We start from the raw sequence: 20,312 nt of genomic DNA on the forward strand, positions 1-20,312 counted from the left end.
TTTGTGACCTCATGCAGGGAAATAAGGAATGATCAGATCCCAGGGGAGACTTGCCTACAATGTGTCCTTGTTCATTAGTAAGCCTCTATACAGTACCCTACACCTTAGATCCAAAGGCTTGTGAACGATCAAAGTCTTAACCATCTGGGTCAACCATAATATAGGAGGAAAACCTTTAAAAAATTGTGACTGGCTCAGTGGAATAGCGTGGAAAGTTTCCTTGCCTCATTCCTTCCTGTAAATTAATCTAGCTAAACATTACATACAATCCCTACACTATGGATTCTCACAAGGCTTGTGGTCCATTAGGGCACTGGAGGAAGTTCCGCTACTGAGGCATGAGAAGACACCACAGTGGGGACTAAACTTCCACTAATGGGCATGCGCCTAGGGGAGAAGGAACATCCAAATGGCAATCTTTTATTTTGGCGTAGACTCTGAAATGTCCAGCAGTGGAACTGTGCTGGTAGCAGAACTACTAGGTAGCTGAAAATGTAGACAACTAATTATATTCTTGCCAGACCTATTGTTCTGTGCCACTGTCTACACTATGCACTTTTCGGTGCTTCTAGAGTTGTGGAAAATAGGTAATCTCCTCTGGCTCAGAGAAACTAGTACTCGTCTTTACAACTATTGGAAGTCATTGAACCTGTGGAACCCCAGAAGTATCCCCACTTTGCATGGCTCTGCCCCGGGATATTATATTGAAAGATAGTACTATAACATTATATCCACTCAGCTAGAACCATCCCCAATGACTGGCTCACTCATTAAAAAACACTGCCCTTCCCCAGATTCACCTCAGCACTCAAACTCACATAGAGTGGATGTTGACGGTAACAGTTTCCCAGTCTTTCCTTCCTTCCTCCTCCTGCTCCTCTTGGAAACCTACAGCTAGCCCGAATCCTCCTGGTTCTGTACATAGCTCTTTCAACCTCTTAATACAGACTCTCACCTCTGACCTGACATAGTATGCTCTCTTTCACTCACCTGTGAGAGGGATAGTTACAGTTATATTTAGTCTATTTCAGTGAGTATCTCCTTTCAGAAAAATAAACACTGCATAGTGTATAAATGTTTATTTGGTAACACAGACAAATGAAAAATATGAGTAGGAGCTTAATAGCTAATTGAAGAGACAATGTCCAGTTGTAACTATCAGCTCATTTACAAGTTTATATCTCCAACTTTTTTTCATATAAAAACATTTGAATGTGGTTTCAACAACAACACATGTTGTGGAAACAACTGGACCCTGCTCGGATGTACGTGGCTTCAGCTCACAGGATGTGGACATATGATGAAAGATGAGCTTTTTCTTCAGAATTGTATAGATCAGGAAATCAGGATTTTCTTTTTCTTCCTTAGTCTATCTTAGATCTTTGGGATGAAGACACAAACATTGATTAGTGAATAACTGGTTTTAAATTTAATATGATGAACGAACACCATTGCAGCTTTAGCATAATATAATTTTCTAAAAAGAACATGCAGCACCTTATCATGCACAATAGTGTTACTTAGAATTTGAACAGTTTAAAAGTGAGAAGAGGGACCATGATGACGAACCAAAGATGGTGGACGCCAAAATCGGTGTCTACCCTTTAGAGTCCAGAATACCCCGCTAACACGCTAATAAAGGACCCATATGGGGAGAAATGATGCATTAAACAACCCCTAACTGCAGTATCACTGTGGAAACGATGAGAAGACTGCATTGTTCCTTTGGAGTGTCCTCTCTATGGACTGCAAGGCATTGACAAGATGGAAGCCCTCAGTATAGAGGGCTAGAACTGAGGCGGGTTCTGGCATGGGAAAAAAGAGTGATCAAGACTGATCTGGAATGGCAATGAGAGGTACCTGCCTTTCCTCCAACCTCTGCCAGAAGACTTGGAGAGTGAAACTAACCTAAGTTAAGGGTGTGGATCATGGTTTAGGCATCCAACTTCAATGTAATTGAAAATGAGGTGGGAGAGAGCCCTTCACTGCTGGCAGTAGCAAAGGGCCCACAAAGTGGCTGATACAGGTGAGGTCATCCAGGCCCTTGAGATAGTTTGCCGAGGCCTTGCAGACCTGCAATGCTGATGGCCACTCCTGGGGAGCACCTACAGAAAGCAAGTTGGTGACCTGGTGGGGCCCTGTGGTGATACTGCTGGCTGTGCTCACTCAATAGAGACCATACCATGAAGGCATGGTTCAGCTGGAAAAGTGGCCTACTCTGTGACACACCGATGTGCACCTGAGGATCTCCCTTTAGGTGGCCACCAGTAAGAGTCCTGGGGATCTCATCTGATCAAGCATGACTTTTGTCCCAGCCAGGTAGGCTGGCATTCAATGTACCTACCTGATGAGACACCAGGGAAAAGCCAACACAAGATGGGTTGCAGGATTTGCCGTGTTGCTATGCCCTCTTTCCTGCTCACACCACTATCCTCTGGAACAAAAAGCACACTGGCTTTGCCCCCACAGCAGAAAGGAGTTACCAAAGGACATATGTCAGGGGTCTCTGTTGAGTCCTGCACCCCTTCCATTGCAACTGACCCTCACAATCTGCAGCTGATACTCCTGAGGAAGCTATTAAAGAAAGACCTCCAGAGCAAGACAAAACTCTCTCAGTAAGGTACCAAATCGAGCTGAGAACTACATTGTGGAAACCGCGGGACCAAACCCTGAAACCAGTCAAGTCACTAACCTAAATCTAGACAATAGTCCGGATCAGAAACATTAAGCCTGACCCAAAGGCATATTGAGGCCCCATAGAGAGCTTCCTGGAGGATAATACCAAAATGATGCACACCTTATGTTTCACAATACATCTAACATGACATACGAGTGGGAAGCAAAAAGGCAACCCTATGTTGGGGTGCCTCACTAGTTAAAAAACATGATCAAAAGTTATGTTTCTTGAATTTTGACCTACTGACATTATGTTAGATATGTTTGACACACAAAGGAAATGTTGGGAATGTGGGATGTCCGGACTAGAATAAATGCCTGACAAAAACCCAGAAGTGTGCTCCCCTATGACAATAATGACCTACATTGTAACTTCATAAATACACAAAAAAAGATACAAAGTCCTAAAGTTAACATTTGGACATACAATGTCAGGGGCCTTAAAATCCTGGTAAGCACCTGCATATTCTTCAGGAGCTGCAGGGGACAGGAGAAGGCATCTGATTACTGACAGAAGGTAGATCTCGGGCCACTGAGAACCAAAACCTCTAGGCAGTGACTGAAGGCATTGGAAATGTACTTGCAGGGAGCAGAACTAGGTGAGGTATATGCACAGAAAACACTCAGATCTAATAAGTTGTGGTTATACCTATCAATCCTTCAGTGGGATCCACAGAGGGCTCTTAAAGCGAGTCAACAGCTGGAGGTGTTAGAGTGATTTTAAGGAACTCTTGGGACCTCTCACTACTAGTGTCCCATCGGAGATAAGAAAAGAAACTGCTGACGACATTTAACTCACACTGACTTAGAGATCACACCTAGTGTTAGAAAAGAGGTAACCATGGAAAGATTTCCAGTCAGTATAGCAATATAGCATGTTATAGCAGTCTGAGGAGAGCTAGCCTTACAGCCCTTTTCTCAGGACTTCAGAATAAATATAAAGCTGTATTCTTCCTTTCCACACAGCAGAATATTGGTAATTTATTACGTTTTTGAGTGTATTAGGGAAAAACAGAACATATAATGCATTGAAATGTAAAACAAATACATCTCTAAGACTGGCAAGTAAAAAAAAGAAGATGCAGATGATACACCTAGGTAGAAATACCACAGAGGGAATGGTGGAAAGATAGTACTCTGGATTGTATAAGTGCTAGATACTGGGCAAAGATGTAATCCTTTGTAAATTTTCTGGAAGGAACCTGAAGCTCAAGGAGTCCACCTGAGGTAAATTTTAGTTAGCCCAGCCAGCTGCTGGTGACACTTTTCTTCTGCAGGATGTCCTGTCTCTGTGAAACAAAGCATCCAAAGGCAGGTAACAAACATAATATAAATGGTGCAGTGGAAGAGGACAGTTTGGGGAGTCCAAGAACAGGTAGTTTATTCAACCGTTAAATGCAGGGCCTTCTATATTCTTGGGTTGCACCAGGTAAATACAGCTACTGTTCAGCAGCCATATTCTGTGATTCGCATTCCCGTGAGCTGGACTCCGGGCAATGAGAAGTGGTGCAACGCAGATACTTAGTGGCGACAACAGATTCCCAGGTGTCAGAGGGAACAATTTCTGCTACTGAGCAGGGAGGCAATCTGGGCATTCTTCACACCTGAAAAGCTTGGGAAGTTTACGAATAAGATAGAGGAAGCTGTGAGCTGGCATCCTTCTCAACTTAGTACATCCTTAACTTTACAGCTGCAATTATCTTGTCTAAACTTTTTAAGTTTTAAATTGCGTGATTGCCACTAGTGTAATTTTATTGTAATAATTAAGAAATCAAATAAAAGGTCTACCTGCTGTTCTATATGCATTTACCTAAAGGCAAAGAGCCTGAACTGGAGGAGAAGAGAGGCAAAAGTCTAAGGGAAACATGTTGGATTGATCAGGAGCGAAAGGCAGTATCAGAAGGGAGGAATTTACTGGTCACATCTTCAATAAGACACATACTAAACAGTAATAGTGATCAGTGCAATTATGATCTCTATATAATATAGAATTTATATTGTATAGTAAGCCCACATATAGTTTGTGCTCAGTAATTGCTGCACTATCAGGAAAGAGTCTCTAATCACCTCTATAGAGGACCAAAACATATGGACTAGAGAAGCTTAAAAGGGGCAAGAACAAGGAGTGTAAACATGAGGAAACCAGATGTCGTCCAATTTTTTTCTGCTAGGCTTCTCAAGTTTTTAAGAGTATGATGAATTATCTTTGGGGGGTTGGCACTGTGTTCCTAAATCCCACTCATAAATACATCTTACCTATGATCAGATTCAGCCTTTATCTCATCTTGCTCCATTGCTAACTGGTCTCATATGATGCCTACATCCCAGTCGACTGCAGAAAGACTTAGATTGAGTTTTACCTACAATTGTTTCCTTTTTCCATTAACTGTTCATCAGTGCATAAGATTACCTCCACCTTTGTGTCACTGTATTCTTTATATTGTTTCCTTTTTAGTGAAAATTATTAGGCATTTTTAATTTAACTATTACTTAAATGTATTGTTACATGTGGTGCATTAGATGTACAACATGCAGTTTTTTCTGAGAAAGGTACTGCTGATTATGTAAAGGTACCAATGGAGAGACAGCACTTAAAGAAAATACTTTACTTAATATCAAATATATCTTATGACTTAGTGGGAGCTTGGCCACAGCTTACATCAAGACTTCAGTCTACATACTTCATGGTTAAGCAGCCAGTTAAACAACCAATTTCCCACAAAGGTCATATACATTAGCCTCAATTTTTTTTTAAAACAGGCAAAACAGACAGAGCGGCACACATAATTTTTGTTACTTTTAGATGCGTACTCTTAGTGGAGTCATATCCATTGAGAGCAATCATCCCAAGGATATAGTGAACAGGGCTGAACTTAAAAAGTGCTAGCAAATTTACAGGATAGGCTATTTGTTTTTTTAGAGTAAATGGTTTTCGGTATCTGGGAAATACTTAGGTACAACCTAGAACCTCGCTAAAGGTTCCAACAATTCTTCTGACTCTCACTGAGCATATGTATCATCTAAAAAGGCACAGAAAATCAATTTCTGTCCCCAGGGCAGGGAAGACAGGGTATTGTGCACTACAAAGACTTTCCTTTGAAGTTTGCCTACTTGAAAGGCAGAAATGAGTATGAGTATTGGGTCTCTGAGACCACAACTTCAGAACACTTCTGGACTGAGGACATTCTCCCAAGAAGAAGAGCTAGCTGTGGTAGGAGGGATGGACTGCCACTCCGCCTGTTTCTTTGCTGTACTGGCCTGCTGCTTGCTGCTTCTGTCCTGTAAATGAAAGGACTGGACTTTGCTTTCCACATCCTGCTTTCCAAGGTTCTCCAAGGGCTTGAACTGAGCTTGCCACTTATTAAAACACTCAAGGACATCAAAGACATCATCTGCCAGCAACTGGGCTTTCTTGCTGAGAGTCCTGTCTTGTCAAGTGGTGCAAAATCCCGTTCCTGGACCCGTGGAAGCGAGTTCTGGTGAAACCAAGAAGAAACCAAGTGCATGCATTCCGGAGCGACTTCCGAACTGGCGCCGCTGTCCGACTCCTCACTGCTGCCTTCACTGGAGTCATGGTCCCTGCTGAGTGCAATGACTGTGAATGGTGACGCAGGCCTGACACCGCTGCAGCGTCTCTGAAGTCCCGCCTCAGCATGAGTCTTGAGTGCCATGTCCCCAGCGTCTGGGACCCCCGTCTCCGACACAGCACCTGTGACCCCAGGGTGTGATTGCGACACAACTAATTGACACCGCACATCTTGACCTGCTGGATTTATCAACCCTGCCAGATCATAAGGAACCAACGCCTCGCCACCATCCGACGCTGCATCACATCCCCTGCAACCATAAGGAACAGATGCCTCACTCCCCCCCCCACCCGCCTTGCAGTAAGGAACTGACACCTAACCTCCCTGGTAGCAGTAATGAGCCGATGCTGCGCCAGACACAGGAACTCACTTCCAGAGGCCCAGGAACTGGATTTGGCACGATTTGGAAAGTGAGGACTCTCAGCAAGAAAGCCCAGGTGCTGGCAGATGAAGTCTTTGATGATTCCTGTACAAAAACTATCCTTTCAGGCTTTTTTTCTCTTTATTTGTGCCCTACAGAATGCAGCACATGTATTAAGTGGAAACACTGAGGATAAATAAGGATATTTGTCCTCTTTATGACTCCTCTGGGAAGGCATAGCATTTTAACGCATTCCCAGGTCTACCACTTATGGTAAATCTAGGAATGTGCCAAAATTCATGGCTATATGCATGGGGGAACCCCTCCATGGTCGCTACCTTGAGTTTCTCCAGATTTAGAGGAGATGGTAGATGTTCTGGTGTCATTTTATTTATTAAAGAATACACTATCTTTCTAAAGTGTTTTGGAGATTATATAGCCACCCCTTTCGCAGCTGGCAAGATTTTGAGCTAAAAAAGCCAAGCTACCAGAGGGCTAAGCACAGGTTAAATTAATGACTTTTGTGGTTCACCCTGACAAGTATTGTGGTTTTTGCCTAAGTGGGGCTTCCACTCCCCTCAACCAATAATCCAGTTTCTTACAATCAAAAACTTGCATGGCTTCAAACTATGAGACCAACTACATAAGAAACCAGCACCGTTAAATCAAATTACTGTAGATGAATTATACTTTTCAGATCAGACTTCCCACATGTGACATTGGACAAAATATAGTTAATGAGATATGACAGACTATTTTAAGGCTATGCTTATTGAAGTCATGCTGCAGAAGCCCGCCAAAATGAAAATAACCTGTAAGGGTCAAACAGTATTTCTCTTACAGAGGAGTCAGCCAATGCTTACTTACTTTAAATAGAAAAAAAAGGAATTGTGCTGAGAAGGGCAGAATCTATGTGGAGTAGGAGGAAACAATATATTGTCTTTAATTAGTGAGGTAACTAAATTGAATGACTTCTCATTAGAGATTATATAGGCACCCCTTTCGCTGGTGCCAAGATATTGAGCTAAAATTAAACAACTGTGGGGTAAGTGTTCACAAGCTCCTGATTGGGGGGAATAATACAGAATCATCAGGATAAAATACAACTAGGAAAAACACATATGCCATTGTATATACTCTTACTACAGCTGTCTCAAGCTTTAATTTAATTCTATAGTTAAACTAGCTAATGAAAATCTCTCTGCACCTGTGTCAGTGGATTAGAGTTTACTGTTGAATACAACCAACTTCAAAGGTGGGCTTTCTTGCTTTTACTTTGATGAGAGAAGAAAAATGTAGTCCATCGTAAAAACACAGTCAAGGAAATCATAACAATAAACAAAGGTGCAGCATCTTATGCAATATATGTGTTTAGCCCAAAGCATACATTATGGGCTTGGTAAGAGGCTTTGCATGGGTGTTAGCAGGGAAAGATCTAAAAATGTAATTATTTTGCATCTATCATAAGTGGATTTGTTTCAACAACATAACAGACAATTGGTAAACAATTAGGAAAGTACTAATTAACTGTAATAACAAATCTGCTTGCTTGAGGACCGGGGCCTGATTTAGAGTTTAGCAGAAGGATTATTCTGTCACAATGGGGACAGATATCCTGTCCGCCGAAATATAAATCCTGATGGGATTTATATTTCGGTAGACGGGGTATCTCTCATCGTTGTGACGGAGTAACCCTTCCTCCAAACTCTAAATCATGCCACAAGTGGCAAAAAAGAAATGCAGATGGAGGGAATGCTTGAATTAATCTCAGTCACTGGCAACTGCACGAATACACATCCTATGCCATCATTTTTTCCCACTATGTCACCTCAAATCAGACTCAATCATATGCAAATCATCCTCGGTCCTGGCCCAGTAGGAACAGCCCAAGCTGCCAAGCTACGTCATCTCTGAGCCAAAACATGATCACCCAAGACTAGTTTTGGCTTATATTGGACTCTTCACTCATGTGCAGCTTGGTTTCAATGGCTCAATGAGCGTGGAACGGATATGCCCAGATGTGGGTCCTGTGCTCACTGCGCCACAGAATTCAAGCTGTACCTTACTGATGAGAACTAAGTAGGTTGAAACCAGTCTGGGGTTGCTTGTGTTCCCAACTGGAGGGGATCTGGCCTGACAGTTCAGGCTGGACTGTTCCTATTGGAGCAGGACCAGGACTGAGTTGCACAAGGTGGGCTTTTGCCTAGAATAGCACAGTGGGTTAAATTGATAGTCTGGAATTAGAGATTGCCAGTGACTGAGATGAATTCATGCATTCTATCCATTACTTCCTTATTTTTGTGGTAGGGGCCAAGTTACAACATTGTATTTGGCATCTATACCCAAGCAGAACAGAAGCACAAGATTCCTACTTTTGAGGGTGGCAAATGATCAGGGAGCAAGTTATCTGCCTAAAGAAGATGCTCAGTGAATAATTGGATCCAACAGCAATTACAAGAGAAAGCCACGGTGTCAGGCAGAGGAGATTAGTGAGGTTTACACTGCTTCTACCCCCAAATATACAAAGAAATATCAGAGGTCTCAGAAAAATATATTAAGAGCTGTTGGGATGGAAAGGTCCCTTGCATGGTAAAGGATGTGCACACCTGCCCTGAGTGCCAAACTGAGCTGGTGTCAGGATCCCTAATACCGATTTTTGTTGTCATTGGCAAACATGGATCATGTCTGTGCACCGTGGTCAATCTCAGGATTGTGGTCTTGTTGGACTAGGAGTGGCACCCACAGTGCTCCACTGAGAGTTGGAAGGCTACTGCCTTCACTAAGAGTTAAGAAGCACAATGGTGGCAGCATACTGTTTAGTGATCAGTAGGAATGAACAGGTACTTTTTTAACCTGTGTCACTGGAGAGTGGCTTACAGGCTAACTCACTTTTTAAGGTTCGGCTGTTGTGTGCATAACTCACCCTTGGCTACATCAGGATGGTGTGAAGTGCTGCACAGCACAGAAGTGGTATATCTGCTCTGGGTGTATGTGTGCCTGGGGAGGGTGCCATGTAGGGACAATGCAGTACTGAGTAGTGCGCACAAGATGCACTCATGTGCTAGAAGGGCATGTGCCTGAGTGGTACAGTACCTGAAGGATGTAGCGCTGTGCAGTGCGTGCAGGAGAAGTGCATGTATTAGGGGTATCTGTACCTGTCAGTGGTACAATACATGAAAATAGAGTGCGTGCAGGATAAATGCATGTGCATGCATGAAAGGTGCTTGTGCTGGGTATATGTGTTCCTATGAGTGGTACAACACATAAAGGATACAGTGCTGGGCAGTGTGCACATGTTGAATGAAAGTGCCTGATGCATGTGAACCTTTGAAAGTCACAGTTTATGGAGAAGATAGTACAGTGCAGAGAGTGTATGCTGTATACATGCACTGGGTATATGTGTGCCTGTGGATGGTACAATACATTAAGGGCCCTGGATTACGTTTTGGAAGACCAGGCCTGCATGGTGAAAAATGGAGTGGAGGTAGAAAGCTCCCCAGACAGATTTGTGGATTGCTGCATTTCTGTAAGCTGGGAGGGACACACACTGGGGAGGGGAGGACCAGCCTCCTCTCTACACTTCAAAGAGTGCTCTTTGATTCAGTGACAGGTTGCAAGGAAGGGGCCTGGGCACATCTTAGGAATGAGATGTAACATATATGAGAATGATAAACAGTAGAGTTAAGAGCCCAAGGCTAACCTTTTAATGCACTTATAACTATGGCTGATATTCAAATGTGAACTCTAGTCACTCCCATGGCCTGTGTTGTCTGTTTCAGAGACATATCTGCTGCTTTTCAAGAGGAAGGGGGAGCAGAGAAGTTTGCACCTCAAAAGAAGTAGAACCCCCAACTTAAATCTTTGAAGTCTCAGACCCTAAATCACAGTGAGTGTCTAGAAATGTACTATAAGAAAGGGAGTTTGAGACCCCTAAAATTGTCATCTGCCAAGCAGCCAGACAGGCTTTGTAAGGAGGGGAAGCTCTGGAAGACTTCTGACTGTGACCAGGACCTACAGCCAAGGCCTTCTAGTCTCCCTTCTGGGTGAGGGGACATCACCTAGGGATTTCAAGACTGCTTGCCTTGGGATGCACCTGCCTGCTTCCCAAGACTAGTGTGCTCTGTGAAAAAGGGGAGAGTTGGAGTGGGCAAGGTCCAGTGGGAAGACCTGTGTGAGATGTGATGAAAAGACTGCTGAACTGATCAGGTTATTGGCTGTGCGCAGGACTGAGTCAGTGACCCCTGTACAAAAGGATAGGACCACTATGAAGATAGCTCTGGTAAAGACTACTGTGCAGTAAGGCACAAATGCTTGTGTGGCAACAGTGTGGCAGCCCATTATGACAGAAGGAGGTGCTGTGCATAAATGTGCCATGTTGACCAGGCTGTAGCCTGTCGACAGTAAGCAGTTGTGAACCGTAGGTCACCGGAAGCAACAAAGACTGCAGCTGGTTCGACCCCGTTGGATTAGAGAGGACACTATGGTAGCAACATCAGACAAGTGTAGGACCAAGAACTGGGTTATCATAATTAATCCTCCTATTGTGAGCATTTACCCTGCTGGAGAATATGCAGGAACACTCCAACTGCTGCAGAGGCAGACCCTGCGCTCAAAGAGTGCAGCCACTGAGTCTGCATGCAGCCAACTCACCTGGACTGGAGCTACTGTGAGCACCAGCAGGCGGTGAAGACTACAGGACTCTGAACACTTTCCTCCTGCCAGTGTGGGAAAGACTTGTTTTGGGCCTGCTAACCCGAGGGGAACTTGCTGCTTCATTGGACATGCATACTCGGGAATATTATATACTTTAAATCAGTCATAGTGGACTCTTTCGATTTACACTACATAGGGGGGCATATCCTGGATGGTGCCAATAGTAAATGGGGAATACCCACGATCGCTAAAGTGAGGATTGGGACAGAGAAGCACCAGAGAGACACTAGAGCCCCAACCTCAGGGGAGGGCCATGTAACTGTGAATGTATGCTGTTTTCTTCTTTTGTGTGGTATAAATACACACTTTGCGTTTGTTATAAATGTGAGTATTTGGCTGGCCAATAAATTAGTGTTTCTGCTGCATGCATTTTGAGTTGTGAGCTCATGTATGCCCCAACCTGGACTGCTTGACCATGCTAACTAGCGAGAGTCAAGTGCAGAAGGGATACTTGGCCAAGTTGCTCAGAATCCATAGTAGGCCAGGTTCTCAGACATCAGGAGAGAAAGGCCTCAATCCGACAGTTGGTACCAATAGCCCGTGAGTGCCCCTTGGCTCTCTGGAAGGCGTTCTGATAATAGTTATCTAGATACATGCTGTATACAACAATTAACTGGAGCACAGTCTAAACAGGTAATAGACGATACTAGATCAGAGGGGGCAACATATTTATACAAGACTAGACTCCTGGAAAGGCCTCAGGTATGCACTTCACCCTTGCCGAACCTTACACTATTGTTGCCCAAAAAACACATTCATTTTTCTATAAAAGAAATTAGGCCTGGGTGAATTTCATGTAAAATCATTCCCATTGAAATTACGAGAAATGCCCTGAAAATTATGCATTATTAGATAAAATTCCAATCTGGCACGTTTGCATTGATGTTGTGTGAAATATGTGAGCCTGTCCATTTTAATGCACGGGGACACGAAAAAACGTGTGCTAAATCACGTATGACATGCACAGCAGCCAAATGCGTTCAGCTCGTTCAAGTTTCTCCCTTGCTCGTGATGAGATTTTTACCTTAATTACGGGATGTGGCGTAAAGGCGGAAACTCGGGCATTTCATGTTACAATCGTTAAATAAAATGCTGGAAAATATGCAAAAGTACTCCAGTTAAAAAAAATCGCCAGGGCCATAAATCAAGTTAAGAAATTATGAATATAGGACAGGAGCTAAAAATATGGAGAGAAGCCACAATCTCTATTTTTCTGATGAAAGATAAAGATGTGACAGACTTCCTTCCTTATCCTCCGCTATCATTGTTAAATCATGTTTTTAAAATGTAATCGGTAATTCTAAATAGGAGACTAGCAGTCTCGTTAAAGGAAGAGCTCTCTTCGTTCCAACATGGATTTGTAGTAGGGCAAGACAACACCTCCCACAGCTAGATGTCTGATTGAATGAACGCGAAATCCAACAGCGATTTGATTATTAGATGCAGAAAAAATATCCCATTGAATTTCGTGTTGGTTACTGTGGGAGCGATTTACAGGGTCAACATTGGATCAGATTTTGTAATTTGGGTTAAAACGATCTACTCAGATACAGTATATACGAACTAAAATGTTTCAACAGTGGGAGATTAACACTGAATATGCAAATGAAGATTATCCACACGTCAGGCACGACCACTGCTTCCTACATTAAATATTATCTGTGTGGATCCATTAATGAGGAACATGGTTCAGGCCCTTATACCATTTAGATGCTTAGGTTGCCAAGTGACCATTACTGGTTATGCGAATGATGTTGCAATTTATACTTCCAACGTGGAAAAAGCCACTCAGCCGATGGAAGCATTCTGTTCATATGACTATTTAAAACTCCACTCATTACATGATCACTTATTAATATGATGTCATCAGTGTTATTTCTGTCGCACCACGTTGAGGTTAATATATTTTATAACAGCAATCGTCAATTCTGTTTTTTACAGCCTGTACTTACTCTGACACAGGTGGGGTATGCAATGATTCCGTCTTCACATACTTGAGACATGTCTGCAGATCGTGTGCTTTTTATGTGTCCTTCTTTGCAAGAAAAATCAATAATTTGATCCTGAGTTACATACAGTAGGTTTGCAAAGGCTGGAAGTAGCTTTATGTTCTTCTGTTCAATTTCTTCGTGTTTCAATATGCATGCACCTGAAAAATTGAGGAACCATATCTTAAATCTAAGGAAAGACATCACAGAGTAATCATATACAAAGGTGTAAACCATCTCAAGTTAATAATGTTTAAGGCTCAGCGTTTCCAATTGTCTAGCCTCTTTTTACTCTGTGGAAGGTTTATTATGTGCAATAATTTTACACCTTGCCGTTCAACTCTGGGTTGAAATTACAGCTGTAGTTCTTTGTTTTTGAGTGATGAATGATGGAAAACATGTGAGATCAGGATTATGAGGGTTATTCTGACCCTGGTGGGCGGCGGGAGCCGCCCGCCTGGCGGGAACCGCCAAATGGCCGCTCCGTGGTCAGAAGACCACGGAGGCCATTCTGGCTTTCCCGCTGGGCCGGCGGGCGACTGCCAAAAGGCCGCCCGCCGGCCCAGCGGGAAAGACCCTGCAACTAGGAAGCCGGCTCCGAATGGAGCCGGTGGAGTTGCAGGGGTGCGACGGGTGCAGTGGCACCTGTCGCGATTTTCACTGTCTGCAAAGCAGACAGTGAAAATCTTTATGGGGCCCTGTTAGGGGGCCCCTGCACTGCCCATGACAGTGGCATCGGCAGTGCAGGGGCCCCCAGGGGCCCCACGACACCCGTTCCCACCATCCTGTTTCTGGCGGTGAAAACTGCCAGAAACAGGCTGGCGGGAAGGGGGTCGGAATCCCCATGGCAAGCAGCGCCGCCATGGAGGATTCCCTGGGCCAGGGGAAAACCGGCGGGAAACCGCCGGTTCCCCTTTTCTGACTGTGGCTTTACCCCAGCGGTCAGAATGGCCCTGGAAGCACCGCCAGCCTGTTGGCGGTGCTTCCGTGGTCCCCGGCCCTGGCGGTCATGGACCGCCAGGGTCGGAATGACCCCCTATGTCTCCATTTGCCCAGCGTTTCCAATTGTCTAGACTTGTTTTTACTCTGTGAAAGGTATGTAAAGCGTTACCATGCAAACTGCAGGTGGGGAAAATTTTGTAAAAGAAAGTATGAAATTCCAACACATCTCAGAAGACAGGGATTGGAGTTTAAGCACTGTTTGCCAATCCTGGTGCTTCCGCATAAATTAGAAAGAGGGCGTTGTGTAGAATCAGTACAGGAATAACCGCAAAGAACAAATTCGTACATGATCTTTGGTAATTAGCCTTATAGAAAAAGGGGGAGCCAGAGGGTGAGAAACCTGAATGACATATTGAACTTGGTTATTGATATATGTAAATGTTGGACTTACCTGTTATAAGTATACATGATTGACGGACTCTGCACCAAATGGTTCTGGAGGGTGAAGTCTACACATTAGGAGGACACAATATGACATATGGATTGTATTAGTCTGCAAATGCATGATCTTATTGTACTGCTTCACTTGTTTGCATAAAAGTATAAATAAAGTTTAAAAAAAATGTCATGAATAAAGTTACTTGGGTTGACTGCATCTTGTATTAATAGTTCATGGAGGAAATTAAGAAGGGTGTCATAGAGATGTGCTGATGGTACTGATGAATAAGATCAAGAGCCTCATACATATGTACCAATTAACTGTTTAACAGTGAACAATGGGGTAACCCTGTATCCCTCAGAACCTGGGCATCAAATGGTACATGGAACAATGGTTCAATCGGAAAAGGTTTTATGCCAAATCAACAAAACCTGAAATTGCACAAATGCTCATAAATTAAACTTAAACCTGGAATTATATCCAAAAACATGTAGGTCCAGGCAAGCAATTATTAAATAAATGCCATGTACTCGTAATAGCTTCATGATAATGAATCATTAAATCCAACAATCAGGTGCTCCATCAGTGCTAGGTTAAAAGGTGCTTGTGCAGTGCATCACACAGTGACTGTACATATACATAAAACAACCAATTTTGGATCCTTTTAGTGAGCCTGCCCACTGTATCCCAATTTGTATTCTCTCTTCCATGGGCTAAATAGTCATATGTCCATAGTTGCTGTTAGAAATGGGGTCTTTGGTTGACAGTCAGGTTACCCTCTGTTCAATCAAGGACCCACACTCTAGTCAGGGTAAAAGAGAATCACCGTCAGCTAACCACTGCTTACCCCCTTGGTAGCTTTGCAGAGCAGTAGGCTTAACTTCAGAGTGCTAGGTGTAAAGTATTTGTACCAACACTCGCAGTGACTTAATGAAAACACCACAAAATGACACAACACAGGTTTAGAAAAATAGGAAATAGTTATCTAAACAAAACAAGACCAAAAGAAAACACCACAAAATGACACAACACAGGTTTAGAAAAATAGGAAATAGTTATCTAAACAAAACAAGACCAAAACGACAAAAATCCACAATACACAAGTCCAGTTATTAATAAAAATGCAAAAAGAGTCTTTAAGTTGTTTTAAACATACGCTAGCACAGCTACCGTGAAAACGTACCTGGTGCTCGTCAAAAGTAACCCCGCAAGGGCGGGTGTGTGTCGAAAAGGGCTTGTGATTCGTCGATATCGCTCACGAGCGAGACCTTGCGTCGCCTCCCTCTTCTGTCGAGTCGGCGTGCGTCAGTTCTTCTCTCCGTCGGAGTACGATGGGCTGATTCAGTCCGCACGCGGGTCCAGGCAGGCCTTGCGTTGTTTTTGCACGCACAACGATGGTTTGCATCAGAAATCCAGCTGCACGATGATCCGAAAACACGAAGCGCGGGTACGATCTCCCAACCTCCGTCTGCGATGCTGCACATCGTTTCTCCAGCTCCGTGCGTCGTTTCTTCAGTTGCGTTGCAGACGAGCATCGATTTTCAGCCGCGAAGCCTGTGGCGCGTCGTTTTTCCAGCCGCAGATCGAAGTTGCGTTGATCTTTTCCCTGCACGGCGTCCTGTGCATTAATTTCTTCCTCTTAGACTGCCAGCTTCTCCTTTCAGAGTTCCAGGAACTGGATGGGCACCACAGGGCAGAGTAGGGGTCTCTCCAGAGACTCCAGGTGCTGGCAGAGAGAAGTCTTTGCTGTCCCTGAGACTTCAAACAACAGGAGGAAAGCTCTAAATCAAGCCCATGGAAATTTCTTCTCAAGATGGAAGGCACACAAAGTCCAGTCTTTGCCCTCTTACTCTGGCAGAAGCAGCAACTGCAGGTTAGCTCCACAAAGCACAGTCACAGGCAGGGCAGCTCTTCTTCCTCAGCTCTTCAGCTCTTCACCAGGCAGAGGTTCCTCTTGTTTCAAAGTGTGTCTAAAGTATGTGGTTTTGGGTGCCCTTCTTATACCCAATTTCTCCTTTGAGATAGGCCTACTTCAAGGTAAAGCCTTTTTTTGAATGTGAAATCCTGCCTTGCCCAGGCCAGGCCCCCGACACTCACCAGGTGGTTGAAGACTGCATTGTGTGAGGGCAGGCAAAGTTCTTTCTGGTGTGAGTGACCACTTCTCCCCTCCCTCCTAGCACAGATGGCTCTTGTTTAAATGAGAGGGACAGGCCTTGCAAAGGAGAAAAATGAATTTAGCAATATTTCACTGTCAGGACATATAAAACACACTACTATATGTCATAGCTTACCATACACTGCACCCTGCCCTTGGGGCTACCTAGGGCCTACCTTACAGGTGTCTGACATATAAGAAAAGGGAAGGTTTAGGCCTGGCAAGTGGGTACACTTGCCAAGTCGAATTTACAGTTACAACTGCACACAGACACTTCAGTGGCAGGTCTGAGACATGATTACAGAGCTACTTATGTGGATGGCACAACCAGTGCTGCAGGCCCACTAGCAGCATTTGATTTACAGGCCCTGGCACCTCTAGTGCACTTTGCTAAGGGCTTACTAGTAAGGAAATTATGCCAGTCATGGATAAGCCAATTACATACACATTTTGTAAAGGAGCACTTGCACTTTAGCACTGGTTAGCAGTGGTAAAGTGCCCAGAGTAACAAAAACAGTAAAATCAGAGTCCAGCACACATCAACAACCTGGGGAACAGAGGCACAAAGTTAAGGGAGACCACACCATGGATGGAAAGTCTAACAGTTGCACAAAAAGAAGTTATAGATGTAGACAACATCTAGAATCATCTGCATTTTGACCCTCTTAAAAAAAGGGTGTGTTTTCATTTAATCTATAGGGTCTTCATCAGGACTGAGTATTGAAGGACCTTCATGTAAAAATGTGTCAAGTCAGTCTTCATGGCTCAACAGTAGGTACACAATCATTGAAAATCTTATGCCATGGTTATAACTCACCTTAAGTCAGGTAAAGTTTCCCTTGTACGTCTGGTCATAGATTCCCTCCCGGGGTCAAAGAGTGATGGCTGGTTATGGGTGTCTCAAACAGAACCCCTACAGACATAACTCCTGATAAAGAATCAAACCAGTTTTACAAAGTTGTCACAACTAAAATAATGTGTGAAAAAAAGGGGGGAAAAAATAGAACTCACTCTGTTGGAATGACCGATGGACTTAGATTAATAATGATTTAATTGCAACAAAAGTGGAATTCACTGAATAAAAACGAGGACAATTTCAAAACTAAAACTCATCAAATGAACAGAGGTAGATAAAGGAGGTCTTGGTTTGGCCTACTCTCAATGACTACTCCTGCTCAATGGCGAGCTGTTTGTACCGTGGAGCATCATTGGTCAAATGGATAATGAAGACGCTGGGTGGGGGAAAGGTGCCAATAGACTAAGATATGAGCAGCGGCACTTCCAGACGAATGCCACCATCCGGGCCAATTCTGCACAATTTTGCCATCTTTGATCCCCAACACACAGTGGCAGTGCCTGTTGAGCCCTCTGGACCCCCATCCCGGCTGTGGAGCCCAGGTGAGCTTCATTTGGGGCTGGTTCTCTGAACCTGCTGCAGAGGACCACAAGACTACTCACCAAAATGGCAGCGAAGGAGCGAGTGCAATGTTACTCTCCGCTTTGCATACTTCCCTGACCACCCTGATTCGAGAGAGTGAGTGGTTTGTGGACGGAATCGGCCTAGAGGCTCGAGTGCTACGATACTGTTTCATCCATGCTGGATTGGCAGGTGAAGGGATGATCAGGACTGCCAGAGCACGTGGGGCCTACAACAAGTGGCGGGGAGTGACACACCGGTAAAAGCTGCTGCCAGACCGCTAAGCAGAGAATGGTGCCCTGAGGGTGCCGCCATCCTGAGCGTGGACTCACTGAATATTCACCAGCAAATCAATGAGTACTGATGACCTGCCCAACACCACTGGCTGTAACGAGGGATGCGCTCTTGGGGTGAATATCACTGGATTCAGCGGGGATAGCCCACAAACCTTTCCCTCTTCTTTCACCTCCAACTAGCTGCCTACTTTCACCCAAGGGCGGGTGTCACCTCCAACGGAGCCCTGGGACTGAAACAGGCCTTCGACTGAGTGGTGAGCCCAGCTGGAGGAAATGTTGCTTTACCTCGCTTTGCATGGGAGGGAGCAGAGACGCTTCTCAGATACCATAACAGACACAGTATTGGGCTGCAGTGTGCACAGCAGCTCATTGGTGGAGCATCCTGACTATCACCTTATTTGATATATTGGATCCCCACCACTGCATTATCACTGACCTGGTTGGTGAGGAGGCACTTGGACCTGTATCCGCTCTGTGCAGGGTGAACGCAGCTTACTGGGAACCCGCAGGGAGTATGACATGACAGCACTCAGGGACATGGTGGGGCCCAGAAAGTGTATCAGTGCCTAAAGGCGCACACTACCCCTGCAGTAGGACCTCAGAGCAAGTGGGCTAAACAACCTGTTTGCAGCACCTCTGTTGAAGAGCCATCAGGATCCCTTTACTGGATCATTAGGATGGGCACTTGAGGTGTGGGTACAATTTGACACTAGGTACCTTACAGGAGTGCACACACCCTCCCTTTTAGTGTTAAGCCCTGAACAATGAATGAACTTTGGATCTAGCACCCTTCTATATTAATATATGAGGAGAGAAGAGAGCGCTTGGCGCTTACAGCTACTCCTGAACACTTTTTTTGTTTTTTTTATTATTGCAAAATTTTGGTTGGCTTTATTTTAGTTGTTTTTACATGTTTGTGATTTTAGTGGCTATGTTTTATACCGTGCTTTTGTTCACATTTTGGCTTATTTTGGGGTATATTTTGTTTTGTGTTGTAATTATTTTATTATATTATCCACAAAAGAGAGAGAACAATACAGAAAGGGGGGATGACTACGAGTCATCCTTTGCAGGCTTGAACATTTTGTACAGAGGAGAATAAGGCGTATATTTATACAAAACTTAACTATGATATCTATGCATTAGAAAAATAACTCAACTGGTGTTGACTGTAGTCTTAGTAACACACCATCCATCATGTTATCAGGAGTTAATAAGTCTGAGGAAAATCGAGGAAGCAGTGGTCAGAGGTCAGGGGGGGAGGGTGAGACCCGGGCGGGTTGGGGAAACATGCAGGTTGTGCCTCGAAACATAGTAGAACGTAGTTGCTAACAGGCCGGCTGTCTCGAAGTTGGTAGAGTTGTACGAAGGGAACGGAGGGGTGTGCTATATAGAAGGCGTCACTTAGGCATGTATACGATTATACAATAGACTATGAGGGGGTGGGTTCTTAAGGAAAGTACGGGGGATGGGAGGGAAGTAGAGGGATATATCCGTGAGAGGCCGGAAGGGGGAGGTCATGGATCAGTAGTTAGAAAGAGAAAGGTAGGGAGGGGAGGGAGTGGGGAAAGTTGAGAGGGGGAAGAGAGAACGGGGGAGTGAGATAGGGGAGATAGAGCAGGAGGGGGGAAGGGAGGGGAGAGGGGAGGCAGAGGATAGGTGGGGGAGAAGTAAGGGGGAGGGAGGGAGAAAGAGAGAGAAAAGGCAGAAAAGAGAAAGGGGGATAGATAGCTAGGGA

At 44.3% G+C, this 20,312-nt stretch overlaps 1 protein-coding gene across 1 annotated transcript in view; it reads right to left on the reverse strand.

Moving 5' to 3' along the window:
* Positions 1-1,064: 1,064 nt before the first annotated feature.
* LOC138293098 (complement factor H-like) overlaps positions 1,065-20,312 on the reverse strand; it is a 595,692-nt gene continuing 576,444 nt past the window's right edge. Inside the window, exons 21-22 of the mRNA XM_069232110.1 lie at positions 13,290-13,486; positions 1,065-1,380 (exon numbers count right to left, since the gene is read on the reverse strand). Of these exons, the coding sequence (XP_069088211.1) occupies positions 1,375-1,380; positions 13,290-13,486 (203 nt within the window). The 3' untranslated portion in view covers positions 1,065-1,374. The remainder of the gene's footprint in view (positions 1,381-13,289; positions 13,487-20,312) is intronic.

The sequence above is a fragment of the Pleurodeles waltl genome, chromosome 4_2, assembly GCF_031143425.1.
Source record: "Pleurodeles waltl isolate 20211129_DDA chromosome 4_2, aPleWal1.hap1.20221129, whole genome shotgun sequence".
Taxonomy (NCBI): domain Eukaryota; kingdom Metazoa; phylum Chordata; class Amphibia; order Caudata; family Salamandridae; genus Pleurodeles; species Pleurodeles waltl.